General features: G+C 41.8%; 1 protein-coding gene across 1 annotated transcript; it reads right to left on the reverse strand.

The window, feature by feature from the left end:
• Positions 1-248: 248 nt before the first annotated feature.
• On the reverse strand, positions 249-13,948 carry SLC44A4 (solute carrier family 44 member 4). The gene is made up of 21 exons (XM_051996246.1): positions 13,798-13,948; positions 12,114-12,162; positions 11,891-11,964; positions 11,703-11,781; positions 10,540-10,639; positions 10,073-10,195; positions 9,712-9,772; positions 8,115-8,199; positions 7,935-8,018; positions 7,389-7,624; positions 7,021-7,120; positions 5,642-5,739; positions 5,099-5,193; positions 4,560-4,831; positions 4,263-4,357; positions 4,000-4,103; positions 3,743-3,816; positions 3,458-3,528; positions 2,945-3,039; positions 2,742-2,826; positions 249-510 (listed from the first exon to the last, which is right to left on the reverse strand). Exons 1-21 carry the CDS (start codon positions 13,823-13,825, stop codon positions 386-388), a joined length of 2,133 nt encoding a protein of 710 aa, XP_051852206.1. The 5' UTR covers positions 13,826-13,948; the 3' UTR covers positions 249-385.
• Between the last annotated feature and the right edge of the window lie 161 nt (positions 13,949-14,109).

Genomic DNA, 14,109 nt, shown 5'->3' on the forward strand with positions numbered 1-14,109 from the left:
AATCCCACCTCCCGCTTCCTCCCTCCCTCCTAGTGATTCACTGGTTAGCTTTTAGGAAACATTTCCGATTAGCCTATCAATCCCCATGGGAGGTACAGGACAAAGGAGAATTCATTGGCTGAAGTAAATGAGGGAAAAAAAAAACCAAAACGCCCCGAGCCCTCCGATTGGTGGCAGAGTCTGGTCTCTGGAACCTGGGGAAAAATTTAAAGCCTCAGAGGGCTATTAAGAGAATGAGACGCGTGCAGTTTGTGGGAGGGAAATGCTTTTATTAAACTCTGCAGATTACAAAATCTGTATCTGGAAGCTTAGGGAACTGGGAAGGGGGGAGAGGCGAGGACTGGGGACCGAAGCCGGAGTGAGAATCTTCTGAGGCAAGGTTTGGTTATTTCGCCTTTTTCTTCTTTCCCTTGGAGGTGTTGTCGTTCTTCTTCCCCAGAATCTTCATGAGGTTCTTGGGCATATAGTAGGGCTTGGTCAGGGAGCCGTCATTCCGCTCCAAGTCTTCCACTGAGCCGGCAACCAGAAAGACCCGCGTGAATTCTTTCCTCTCCCGGTCCCTCCCACTTCTCCATCTCCTCAGTCAGGAGGAAATGTGTTGGGGCTGCTGTTCCCTGGCTCACCTTGGTTTCTAGTCCATTCTACTATCCTATACCATCCTATGGGTGAATTCATCCCATTCACATTTAACTATATTTCTTTCCATCCTATTCCTCACCCTTTGAAAGCCTGTCTCTCCTTTAAAGTCTAGTTCAAATGTCTCCTGCATGAAAGCCTCCTTGGTTCCCTATCAGATGTATACCCTTTGTCTGGGTATTGCCCAGGCCTTGCTCATTCTAGCTCCGATCTTTTATAGCTTACTGTGACCAAAACTCTCTGAGTAGGTTTCCTTTTAGGGAAAACTGGGTCGCTAGATGGTACAAAGGGTAGAGCTCCAGATTTAGACTTATGACTTGAGTTCTAATGTGACCATACACACTTAACTGTGTGGTGCTGATCAGGTCACCTATCTTTGTATGCCTCCAATTCTTCAAGTATAAAATGGGATAACAAAGCTCACCTTAAGTTGTTGTGAAGATAAAATGAGATCATATTTGTAAAGCACTTTGCAAAGCTTAAAATGCTTTATAAATGTGAACAGTAATTATTATTTTTCTGTAAAATGTTGATTAATAATGCTTGCACTGTTGAGGAAAGAGTTCTAAACTATCAATTACCATAAACTATGAGCTATTACGGTATCTCTTCTAAAGTTGAGTTCTGTGTGTTTATTTTATATATAATGTTTACTTTCTTGGATTTTGCATGATCTATATACTGTATTTCTATACTCTTCTTAGAAAAAGAGGTACTATCAGAAAATGTTCTGTCTAATCTTTGTAGTTCTCTCAGCATCTTTTCTAGTGTCCTGTCCACAACACTAACTTAATAATTATTTGTAGAATGGAATTTAAAGCCTGTTTTTTTCAGCGCCTTTCTCCTGAGAATTGCCTTTAAATATAGGATTCTTTGTCTCCTTTGCTGAATTAATCTTTCCCCTAATCTATCATCCCCTTCCCCTGTGTGTCTTTGAATCCCTGCTCAGGGATTCTTTTCTTTTCTCTTCTACCATGCCTTCCTTAGTAATCTCATCCACTGGCAAAAATGTATGTAACCATTCCTAACTTCTATTGAACTCCATTTCTACACTGTCAATGTCCCGCTAGACATCTCCAAATGTCTCATCAGTCTTAGATTGAACATGTCCAAAATGGAATTCATTATCTTACCAAGCCCCAAACCTCCCCACTTCCCTATTTCTGTTGATGACCCCACCATGTTTCCTGTCACCTCAGGATTATCCTTGAATTTTTTTCCCCCTTCCACATCTGCTCAGTTGCTAAATTCTGACTAACAATAATATTGGCAATGATGCCATCTCATCTCCCATGTAAATTATTGTAACAGCTTCTTAATTGCTGTCCTTGGTTTGTCTTTTTCCTTTCCAAACCATCTTTCATACAACTGTCAAAATAATTTTCTTAGGGCATGTCTGGCCAAGTCTTTCTCTTGCTCAGAAACATTACTCTCTTGCCTCCAGGATAGAGTACAAATTTCTCTGTCAGATTGAAACCCTCTATAGACTTATTCCAACTGTCTACTGAAGTCTCATCCCTTTCCCCCTTTTCCCCTTGATCACTCTCTGTTCCATTTAAAATGGATTACTAGTTTTTCCCAGACCTTAGCAGTCCATTTCCCATTTCCTTACATCTGCAGAAGCTATCTTCATGCTTGAAATGAACTCCTTCCTCATCTCTTTCTTTCAGAATCCTTTTCTTTCTTCAGATCTTAGATGCTATCTTTCTGAGAAAAGCTTCCATGTTCTTATGTTATTCCTATCCCAATTTTTAGCGCTCCTTAGCTTATTTATATCTAATGTGTTGCATTCTCCAGGAGAACATAAGTTCTTGGAGGTCAGAGACTTTTTCACTTTTGTCTTTCTCACTTTTTGCAGTATCTTCCACATGGTCAGTACTTTATGAATATTTGTTGAATTGGTATGAGATTCAGGCCAGGATCCCCTATCCCTTAACCCATTATGTCTTTTGGCTTGCAGCCATAATTTTTGTCAAGATCCTATTCCCAGATCTCTTCTTGGAGGATACAGCAAGAGTTAATATGCCAGTTTGTTGAAGGCACAGGTGAGTGTGTGGGAAGCTTCATAGGAAGGGGCATGTTCCAGGAGGAGGGGTAATACTCACAGAAACAGAGGAAAAGAGTGTCCACACACATACTGAAGACACTGAAGAAGCCAGAAGCAATGACATAAGCACCAAGGATGGATATCTGGAATATAGAGGATGCTGATATAAACTCAGAAGAGTGAAGACTCTTGGAGGAGAGAGAATGCAGGTGAAGGGAATACTTAGGTTCTAAGAAGTAAGGATGGAGGCAAGTCACTCACCATGATTGGGAGCCAAAAATAATTGAGGTTGGGAGAACGAAATTCCTCCTTCAGGGCTGGGATTCGGCCAGTGAAGAAAAAGAAAGAGAGGATGCCTGGGGACAAGAAGGCGTCAAGTAGTGGTAAAGCAGATCTCTCATCCTCCCCCAAAATTATGTTCATCTCTTCTAAGAGCCAAAGGGCTTTTCTCCCTTCAAATCACATCTCCCTGGGCCCTGTGACAAAATGATTAGCTTTGGAATAAGGATCTGATTTTTCCTGCTGCCTTTACTTTTATCTGTGTAACCTTGGATAAGGCAATTAACTTTGCTGGGCCTTAATTTCTTAATCTGCAAAGTAAGGTGTTAAACTAAATTTCTAAGTTCCCCTTTAGCTCTAAATTGTGGATCTTATGAAGTTATATTCCATCTCTGGGCCTTGGTTTCATTCTCTGTAAAATGAGAGGGAAGGAGGGAGTTGGATTAGGTGATAGCTCTATTATTTTCTGTCCCTAAAGTCTATGTGCTTACTCACCAACTCCTGAAACCACCAGCAGTTTTCCAAAGAAGAGCAGCAAATCTGTCACTTTATCTAGGACAACTACCCTGTTGACAGAATTTGGGGAGTTATCTCTGGGGTAGGGGAAGTTTAAAAACAGAACAGTTACAGACATGGATTGGGGGTTAAGATGAATAATTAGGAATTTTGGAAGAAAGCAGAATAGTGGACTTTTATAGGTAGGAGTTTCCTTAAGATAGTGAGACAGGGAATGGATCTTGAGAGATTTGAAAGAGTGAGGTGAAGGATTTTAACACTGACCTAATAATGTTTCTCATGAGCAGCATGAAGGCATTTTTAGCAGAAATACAGAAATTCTTCCCATAAATAGCAATCTGGGAGAAGAAAAACCAGAAAGATTCCTAATACATTTTCTTCTCCTTCCCAGTAGTTATTCTGTCTGCTAATAGGGATGGGGATAGGGATAAGAAAAAAGAGAGACACTGAGGGTTTTAGGGGGTGGTTTACTGGAAGTTAGGAGGGAGGGTATATTTTTTTGTCAGTCCAAAAGGTCTCACCATGATGTATGCATTTCGGTTTAAGAATTTGAGGAATTTCTCTAGACACCAAAAGCAGCATTTGAGACAACACATAAGACATCGGGTCAGGGAGTTCTGGGCTCCTGGAGATGGGTGTGGGGTAGAGTGGAGAGAAAAGAAGTGTCTGGTCATAATCTCTCTAATCACTGACCAACCTTTACCTCCCCACAGAACTGAAGTGGGAGACCCAGCTTCTTGTTCTTCCCTACCAAAACTCCGGTACCTGACCCCTCTGGTCCTACCTCTTAGTTTGTGGTCCAAGTACTCCAAGATAATCCTCACTAACTGGACCACAGTCAAGATTAAGGCTCCAAAGGCCAGGGACCCTGTGTGGTAACTGAGGAGATGAGACCACCATTAAGGACTAGCTTTCCTTGAAAATCTAGACCTCTCCTCAGATATTAAGGCATCCCCCCCTTCCTCTAGTCCCCAGTTCTTTCCCCTTAGAAGTCCAGGTTTCAGTCTCTTGACTTTACTGAAGTCAAGCTTCATAGGGAGGGGAATGTTTCCAAGCATTCATTTCCCCAAATTACACTGACCGGAGAGTCCTGAAGAAAGCAGCACTGAGAGGATAGGAAGGGATATCTTGGGGCTTGTTGAAGGCCCAATAAAAGGAAGCAAAGGCTCCAGCCAGGACACACTGCCCTAAGGCCAAAACCCAATTCAGTGTCCAAAGCAATCCTAGGATCCCATAGATCTGCAGATTAAATAGTGAACGCTGGACTAGCCCAGAAGAGGAGTAACCTAGGAACTGGCAATTTAGACCTGGACACTTGGCAATGGAGAAATTGAGTTGGCTGGAGAAATTGACCTGAAAAGGAGAAGAAAGCATAAAGAAGAACCATTAATCACTCTTTCTGCTAGCTCAGGCACTATATTAGACAGTAGGAAATGGTAAGACAATAATCTCATTCTCTCTCTTCTGCCTCCAGATTTAAGATCTGTACTATAACCCCTTCTCCTTTTTATTTCCCAATTCATTGTAAAATCACCCATCCTACAGAACATAATAGAATTCCCAACCTACCCTCTATGGTCCTTCCCCTCAAATATCAGTATTATTCCCAAGCTTCCTTACCAGGGGATTACATGTTTTATTGATGATATCTTGACAGTCTGCATCACTGTCATTGGAAACCCACCATCCATACTGAGGTTGTCCAGATGTGGCCAGATACCCAGGGAAGAAGTCAAAGAAGCACAAGATAGAGGAAGGAGGTCTGGATTTGAGGTTAGAGGATTTCGGTTGGAATCCTGGCTCTATTTCTTATTACTTAGTACCTGTGTGACTTTGGACAAATAAATCAACTGAGGTTTTATTAAGGGCCTACAATGTGCCAACCACTGTACAATTCATTTAATCATGTCAGGACCTTTTTCCTTATCTGTAAAATGACTAATCATTTCTGGCTCTAAATCCTGTAATGTGATGATAACAGGGTACATGTTAGGGATAGGGAGGAATGATTCTCAAGGCCATATAATCAATAACAGCATCCCCCATTAGTAACGAGGGCCTCTCAATTCAAAGGGACACATGGCTTTTCACTACATCTTAGGGCTCCTTATGGGCCACAAAGACTGGGATATTAGTTCATAGGGTTGCTGAAACCTCAGTCAGGATACAGAGTTGTCATAACCCAATAGGCCACACATATGAGCAGGAAGACAAAAGTCAGGATTGGGAAAAACAAGGTGGATGTCATCTGCTTCACAGCCCTGCAGAAGCAGAAGAAACATTCTCACTCACTCATAGACCAAACTGCATCCCTTTAATCTCCCAGTTACTGTCTTAGGTTTCTCTGCAACATTTTTATCCTACCACTCCCATTATTTTATTCTTCCTCCTAATCACTCTCCCACCTTCACATTTTTATAGAGTTAGAATATATTGTTCAGTCGTTTTTGGTCATGTCCAACTCTTTGTGACCCTATTTGGAGTTTTCTTGGCAAAAGTCCTGGAGCAGTTTTCCATTTCCTTTCCTAGCTCATCTTGTAGATGAGGAAACTGAGGCAAACAGGGTTAAGTGACTTGCCCAGCGTCAAGGAGCTAAGAGATGTTTGATGCCACATTTGAACTTATCCTGATTCCAGGCCCAATGCTTTGTGGCCTATCAAGCCATCTAGTTGCCTTAGGGATTAATGAATGTAGATTCCATAAAAGTCATTATTAGTAACATGAACTCATGCCAGAAGTGAAGTAAAAGACACTGAGAACAGTTTCCTCACTTGTAAAATGAGGGGTTTGACCTTGACAATCTTTAGGATTCCTTCTAATTCTAAAACATAATGATTTAATGTATATGATTAGAAGAGGAAGTGGGCCAGCCTTTCCAGGGGAGACTGAGAGACAACAAATGGAAAATCTGAGGGGCACACTGGTACCTTTGTGATTGTAAAGGAAACAGAGAAAGGCCTCTGGCACAGTAGGTGGAGTATAAAGCTTTCTGTGCAGGTTTTATGAAGACATGAATGAAGATACATAGCATAGCAAAATATGGTAAGGTTTGCTGTCTATTGGAGAATATAGCACGCACAATAGTGAAATCAATTAAACATCTAAGTAACTAAAATTTATGTCTAAAAGTCTTGTTGAAATTTTAAACTTTAAAATGCATAAAATATCATAGATTTAAAAAGCTTAAAAATTCCACGTTCCCTTTTTGAAAGAAGCAAGAGCAGCAGCTTAAATTGAACCAAGACTTTTGGGACTGCATAGTTTGTAAACAATGGCGACCTTTGAGGGGAAGTGAGGAATCCTTTTCCTTCTCTCCCCAACCCTAGCTGCTTTCCTGAGTCAAAATGGGATAATAACCTGCCCTACTGTTCAACTTTCCTATCCCTCCCATCCTTTTCCTCTGTCTATATCTCCCTTTTCCTGATTCTCCACATATCTTTGTTCTCTCTCTGATTTGCCATTCACTCCTTTCTGTCCCCTACTCTTTTCTTACTTTTATACTCTCACATCTCAAATTTCTTCCCACTCTCTTCCCTACTAACTTGCTGGCTTCCTCAAGGAGAGCAATGGCTATCCGGATCCTTTGTCTGAGGAAGATCAAAAGCAGCAGAAGAATCCCCTCCAGGATGGAAATCATAATCACTATGGGAGAAATGGGGTAATAGGAAATCATAGGAATGGTGAAGAGGAGATAAGGAATATAGAGTTAGGACACTGGGGTGTACAGTCACTAGCCCTGAAGGGAAATATGGTGGAGTTGGGAAAGGTCGGTGATATAATTAGTATCTGGCAAAGGGTATGGGGGAAACAAGTGATTTTGTGGGTTAGGACTCAACCTGTATGGATAGGCTTTGGTGGATTTTAGAGAGGTTGGGGATTTAGGGTGTTAAGGGAGGAGGGTATGACTCACAAGCAGCTAGCCAGGTCTCTTGCACATCTTGGTAGGCAGCAAGGTTGATGGTAAAGCCCAGCTGGGAAATCTTAGCTCCTCTATCCCGAAGTATCTTGTATTCCCTCCAACAGTGGTAGATCCCATATGCAAGAACTCCTAGCACTCCCAAAATCAGCACCAACACCAGGGGTCCCGCAATAAGGCGAAGTAACAGCAAAAACAATAAGCTCAAGACCAGAGATATAGCCAGGGTACTGAGAATAGAAAGGGATGGAATGAGGGACACATGTTCCTGAAGTTCTTGTGTTTTTCATACTGCTCTGGAAGCTCCTAAATGTTCAGAGCTATGTCCCTTGTCCCTCATCTAAGGCAACGATGTATTGTCTTTCCTAAAGCAGATTTTCTTTCCAAGCCTATTAAGTTTGTGACCTTCAGTGGTCCTTACTTCCTCTATTTTCCTCTCCTCTACTTCTAAATCAATATCCCCATGTTCCCTAGGGCTAGGGTTTCATAGAATAAAGGGACTGAGGAAAGAAGAGATTCTGGAAAAATCTGGCAACTCACATTAGGATCCAGTACCAGGACTGAGCAATATCTTCAAAAATCTTGGTGCTGATTTCTCGGGCATTAAGGGTGTCCAAGAGACCACTGAGGTAAAGGAAAAAGGTCAAAGTAGATATCAAGGCCAAAGGGCAGATGGAGAAAGAATAGGGATAAAGAATAAAGAGAGGAGGGGTATCTCACTTGATGCCTTGAGTGATATTGGTCATGTTGAATGGAGAGTCAGGAGGAATCTCAGATTTGATAGAAGGCATACATCGGCCCAGAGCTGCAGAGGGACAATTCAGTGAAGATTAGACTCATCTGCAAACTTCTTGACTTCCAAACTTCTAGCCAATAAATACTTGTTGGATGTAAGAATGGTCATCCTGCTCCCTTTGGGAAGCAAACAAATCTTTTTAAAGTATGGCTTGACTTATTCCAGAGACTTGCTTCAGAGATCTTAGTGTCCTTGAAGTTCATACAACTTGCCCCTCACTTACTGCTTTGTTCTGGACCCTCTTATCTTGCTATACTCACTCTTGGTGATCTTATCATCTCTTATAGATTCAAATAATCATTTCTATTCAGATGATTCCCAAATCTACTTTCCTGGGCCTTATCTCTCCTGACAATGATCTCTCTTGAAACTTGAAACCCTAACTAAGGTAAGTGCCTAAATCTCCTGTTATTCATCCCTACTCCAAATTTCCCAAACCATCCTTTTAATCACTTAAGTTTTCTGATCCAAGAATCCCATCCTTGATTCTTTATTTTCACTTCTTTACATCCAATGAATTTCACGAAAAGAATTCTCTATTCACATTCCAACCAACTGTTCAGTCCCTTATTCTGGACCTGAATCACCATCTTAATCCTCTGATTGGTTTCTCTGCATCCAGTCTCTCCCTTCATCAATCTGTTTTTCACATGAATGCTAAATAGTCATTCCTGATGATCTAACCATGTCATAACTAGGGAAATCAGAAAAAATCTCTTAAAGAAAAGCTTTCATTAAATCTCAAAGGAAGTTAGGTTTTCTAAGAGGTGGAGGTGAGGAGAAAGGGTGAAGAGGGACCTTAATTAGAATATAAAATGCTAATGTGTAAGGAAACAAATCATACTGTAACATAAGAGATTCTTTTGTTAAATACCAAATAGAGGAATCTATAAATGACTGGACTTGGAGAGACTAATTATGAGATTATAATAATGATCCAGGTAAAAGATGCTAAGGGCCTAGACTAGGATGGTTGTCTCATTAGTAAAAAGATGTTGAGAAAGTAAAGTGGACAAGTCTTGGCAACTGATTTGATATAAAGGGGATAGAGTGGGTGGAGTGGATGGGGCAGGAAGTGGATGAACTGATAGTGAAGACTTAAAGATGACTAAGATATTGAACGTAGTTGCCTGTCATTGGAAAGAGGGAAGTTAGGAGAAATGGAGATTTTAAGGGGAAGAGGCAATGAAAACTGTTTTAGATCTATGTTGGCGTGCCTAGGAGGACCTTCCACTGGAGAGATCAAATGGGCAATAGGAGATACTGGCATGCTGTTCAAAATACAGAATTTATGTATAGCAAATAAATGTGTTAAATGAAGTCTAGTGCAGGGAAAAACACACCCTGGACAGGGAGCAACAGAACCCCTGGGCTATGAATGCCACTAACTTGCTGAGTAATCTTGGATGAGTCCTTTCTCTCTGGGCTTCCAATTTCCTCCTCTGAAGCAGATGACCTAGAGAGTCTTTTAAAGTCCCTTCCACCTGTGTGGTTTTGTGAAAGGACAAATCATTTACGAACCTGGAGTAGAGGGTAGGAGGAAAGTAGGGCAGAGCTCCTGTTGCAGACTTGAAATCACTTCCTGGAGAAAGGGATAAAGATGCAATATCACACACAGAGTTTTGTGCATACAGTCTCACACACTCTCATTAGTCACACATGTACCTGTCACATACATAACACAAATACATACACACATACCCCACTAGAGGAGAGGTGATGTAGATCTCGTGGAGAAGAAGGGGAAGATTCACCATCTGATTGATTCACATGGCCATTTACCTTTAGGACTTGGAATCTGTGTGTGTGTGTGTGTGTGTGTGTGTGTGTGTGTGTGTGTGCGCGTGCATGCATATGCACGCATATGCATGCATTGACTTACCATTTCTGGATTGACACTGGGCTGGCAGAAGACCATGGATGAATTGAAGACATCCTTCACAGACTGAGACATCTGAACAGGATTCACCATCCAATATGAATCAGGGCAGGAAGAAACACAGATCTGTGTAGGGTATATAGGTAGGATATGATGGGGAGCTATTTGCTAATCTTGTAAGACATTTTTAGGGGGTAAGAGAAAGAATGCCAAGATCTCCAAGAAACTCATTGAGAGGGAAGAGGCATTGGAGTTAAAGAATGACAAGTTAGAATTGGAAAATAGATAATTTAGTCCAACCTCCTCATGTTATAGCTGAGGTTGTGATTTTTCGAAAGTCACATGGGATAAGTAAACAGAGCTAGGATTTGAATCTGGGTCTTGACTTCAAATCCAGGTCCAATTTGGGTTTCTAGGGGGCAGAGAGAATATGGGATTCCTTAAGGGGCTCTTCATTTTCAGGCTTGGACCTGGGTAGTAGGGCACTGAAGTCCATCCATAGTGGCTGTAACAATACTAGTAGCCGTGATACAACTGAGGATATTGAAGTAATAGAGGTATGGCTTCTTTCTGTAAGGAGAGAAGGACCACAAACTCTGGTCAGTTAGTTGTAGACAGCTCATAGATCTAGAGCTAGAAGGTGGTGGAGTAGATAAGAGTTCAGGGCCTGGAATCAGGAAGCCTCATCTTCCAGAGTTCAAATCTGGCCTCTACTAGTTTGGGACCTGGGCAAGTCATTTAATCCTGTTTACCTCAGTCTCCTTATCCATAAAATGAGATGGAGAAGGGAATGACAAACCACTCCAATATCTGCTAAGAAAACTCCAAATGGGACACGAAAAGTTGGACACACCTGAACAACAATAAAAATCTACTTCAATTTCTTTGTTTTATAGATGACCAAATTGAGACCTAGGGAATTCAGGTTCCTTGATGAAGGCATACTGGCAGAAAACTTTGGAGGCAGAATATGAGCCCAGGCCCTTTGAGCCTGGAATCAGTGTTTCCTCCAAGATTCCATATATTCCTTCCTTGAATCTCTCAGGTAATCAAGTTTAAACTCTCCTCTATCCTGAAATATTTTCTAACAGATTATAGTATGGATTTCTAGATTGTAAGCTCTTTGAGAGCAAGTGTGCCGTTTAAAATTTTTTTTTTGTATTGCCTATATTTTGGCCATGTAAGAAATGTTAATTGACTAGACCTCACAGGATTTGGGGGGCTAGGGGACTTAAAGATTTAGTATAAACCTTGTCATTTTACAGAGAGGAAAAAAAGAGATCCCATAATCATAATAGTACCAAGTCCTGAGTTGTTGGAGAGTAAATATATTGTCTTTGCCCTCAGGGAGTTTATAATCCAGGGAGTAACAAGACAAAGATTAACACACAACTGGCAACAACAGGGTGCTAAATGATATAATGCTGCCTTTAAAATGTGGGCATTGAACAGGAAGAGCTTTCTGTGAGCTAGAGAAGTTAGAAGAGCTTGATGGAGAAGGTGGCACTCAACATGGGTCTTAAAAGAATGGGGGAGGAATCTTCAAGTAGGAGGAAGAGGAGCTAATTTCAAGTAGAATATCATCCATCCTCAGCTCCTCCTTCAAGAACCGAAGCATTTAGGGCAGCCTCACCTGTTTTCTCCAATCCCACAATAGGCTCCTGTAGAGTTCCTGGGATAAAGAAGTTGACGAGGATCTCCATATAACCAGGCTGAGGGACAAAAAAGAGAAATAGAGGATACAGTAGTTTTAGGGATTTAGTCGCTTTGTCAACCATCCTCCTCTCTCCATCTTTCGATTCTTGGAAGGGAAAAGCTTACCCACAATCCCCACAACAATGTAGCCTGCAATGAACACCAGGAAGAGGACACAACAGATGACATCAGTGCAACTCCTAAGAAGAATGAGGGATGAAAGAAAAAAAAATTTTTTGCAAGGCAGTGAGAAAGGGTTTATGTTGTTGGAGACTTGGAGAGATCATTGGCTAGAAGTTTTTTTTGAAATATATCCGGGAATAGGGGTTTTGAAGTTTTGAAATGTTACCTGTTCTTGATGGGGCCTTTGAAAGTAGGATCATATTTGACAGCTTTCCCTAAGGGGGAGAGTGAAGTAAGGCAGCTCAGAACCACACAGATTAACATTGAATAACGTCACTTTGTGGGGCAGCCTTGTCTTTTCCAGACAAATTCCTTCCTTTCCTCCTTAAGATTAGCTAGACCAAACCCTTTTGCCCTTACCCTCTGCTGCCAAGTACCCTTTTTCATTAACCCCATACTTCACTGGCAGAGAGAAGGAAAAGACAGAGAGAGGGAGGGAGATGGGGACAGAAAGGGAGATAAAGAAGAGACAAAAAGAGGTAGAGATGGTGGGGGTGAGGGGTAAGGAGACTGGAAGAAGAGAACTGGGAAAGTCAGGTTAACAGGCTGTGGAGACTCCTCCCCAACCCCACCTTAGATCTATATGCTTATCAGACCTTTTCCGGTTCACACCTCAGTGGCCTTGAGCCCAGGAAATAACCATAACCTTAACTCCCTCTCTCTAGTCAGGACTCTCCCTTTCCAGTCTAATTTGGATCTTTTGTCATTCTGTGTCTATCCATCTTCTCTCCAATCTTCATCAATTTCTCTGTAACTCTCAACTCACCACTCTGCAGTTTTAAATTTATTAGCCCTCTGGGCAAGAATTTCCTGTACAGAATCCTCACTCCTGCTTGCAGGATATGAGAAGCAACAGCTGGTAAGGAGACCTGGAGGCTGGCATCATTTTCATCAGGGGATTCCAGATTGTATAAACAAAGAATTAACCCTTAGAATGCCCTTCGATCCTCATCTCTTTCAGGGATTTATATATCGTTTCTGCTCAGCTTTCTGGGTTCATTCTCCAGGTTCTAGTGGAGAAGGCTGGGATTAACACCTGAGTTTAGCTGGAACTGTATTGCTCAGATTGTGGACACAAACTCTGTGGACATACACATCTATAGCATACGCTGTGAGAGGGGATGAGATGGTTATAATAAGAATTCCAGAGTCTTGAAGGAGTAGGATGAGGTAAAAAAGTGTTGGAAAGGGCCAGAAGCAAAGAAAAAGAGCAGGAGGTATCTGTTTTCCACAATTGCCCCGGACTGTTGCTTTTCCTTAGACTAAAGGTCAATCACTGACCTGTACCTGTCTCCAGGAAGTCCATAGGGACGCACCCTCCCCTTCCTGATTCCCTACAGGGATATAGTTATTTGGCACTCTAAATGGCTCCTTTCCTCCAGTCCCTCTCACGTTAGTAACTCAGGGGTTCAATTTCCTAGTCCTTTTTCTATAGAATACAAGAGGGTTAGCCATCAGAAACCTAGATATTATATCTCCAGAGGGGATTCTTCCCCTAAGCTTCAGAAAGCTCTCAGGGTTTTTTCTTCCCTTTAGCTATCAGAGGAATCCATATACCCAATTCTCCATCCATTTTCCAACAACCCAAGCACATAGTTCTTCCAGCCTCCAGCATGTATCCTTTTAACTCTCATGCTTCCTCCTATCTCAAAGAACCCAGTTAAATCCTTCTCTTTGCCCCTCCAAACATAAGTAGCTTCTTTTCCTCCTGTTTTCTAGGGATCCAACCCCTCACTAATCCCCTTGAAGTTACAGAGATCTAGCTCCTCCCTTGATTCCATAAACCCCTGTTCTCCCTTAATCAGACCCTTCAATTCCCAGGTTCCTAGGTATCTAGCCCCAAGCCTTACCATAAATCTCATCTTGTTTCTTTCCCATGACTACAGGAAGGCTCCAGAGGAATTGTTGCCTTCTCTAAGGAACTAGCGTTTTACCTACTAACCTCTGAGCCCCACCTCCTTCACTGTTGATGTCATCATTCCTACCCCTCCCACTCACCTGTGGTTCTAAAGCACCGGCCCACTAATATCCAACTTACTCTTTTCCTTTCCAGGACCTTGAACATAATAAGGAACTGGAGTGAAGATTAGGAAGGTGGCTGAAAGTGGGGCTAGGCTCAGGGCAATCTTATCAAAGCCTCTTTAAAAATGTATGTAAATTTA

The sequence above is a fragment of the Antechinus flavipes genome, chromosome 4 (assembly GCF_016432865.1).
Source record: "Antechinus flavipes isolate AdamAnt ecotype Samford, QLD, Australia chromosome 4, AdamAnt_v2, whole genome shotgun sequence".
Classification (NCBI taxonomy): Eukaryota; Metazoa; Chordata; class Mammalia; order Dasyuromorphia; family Dasyuridae; genus Antechinus; species Antechinus flavipes.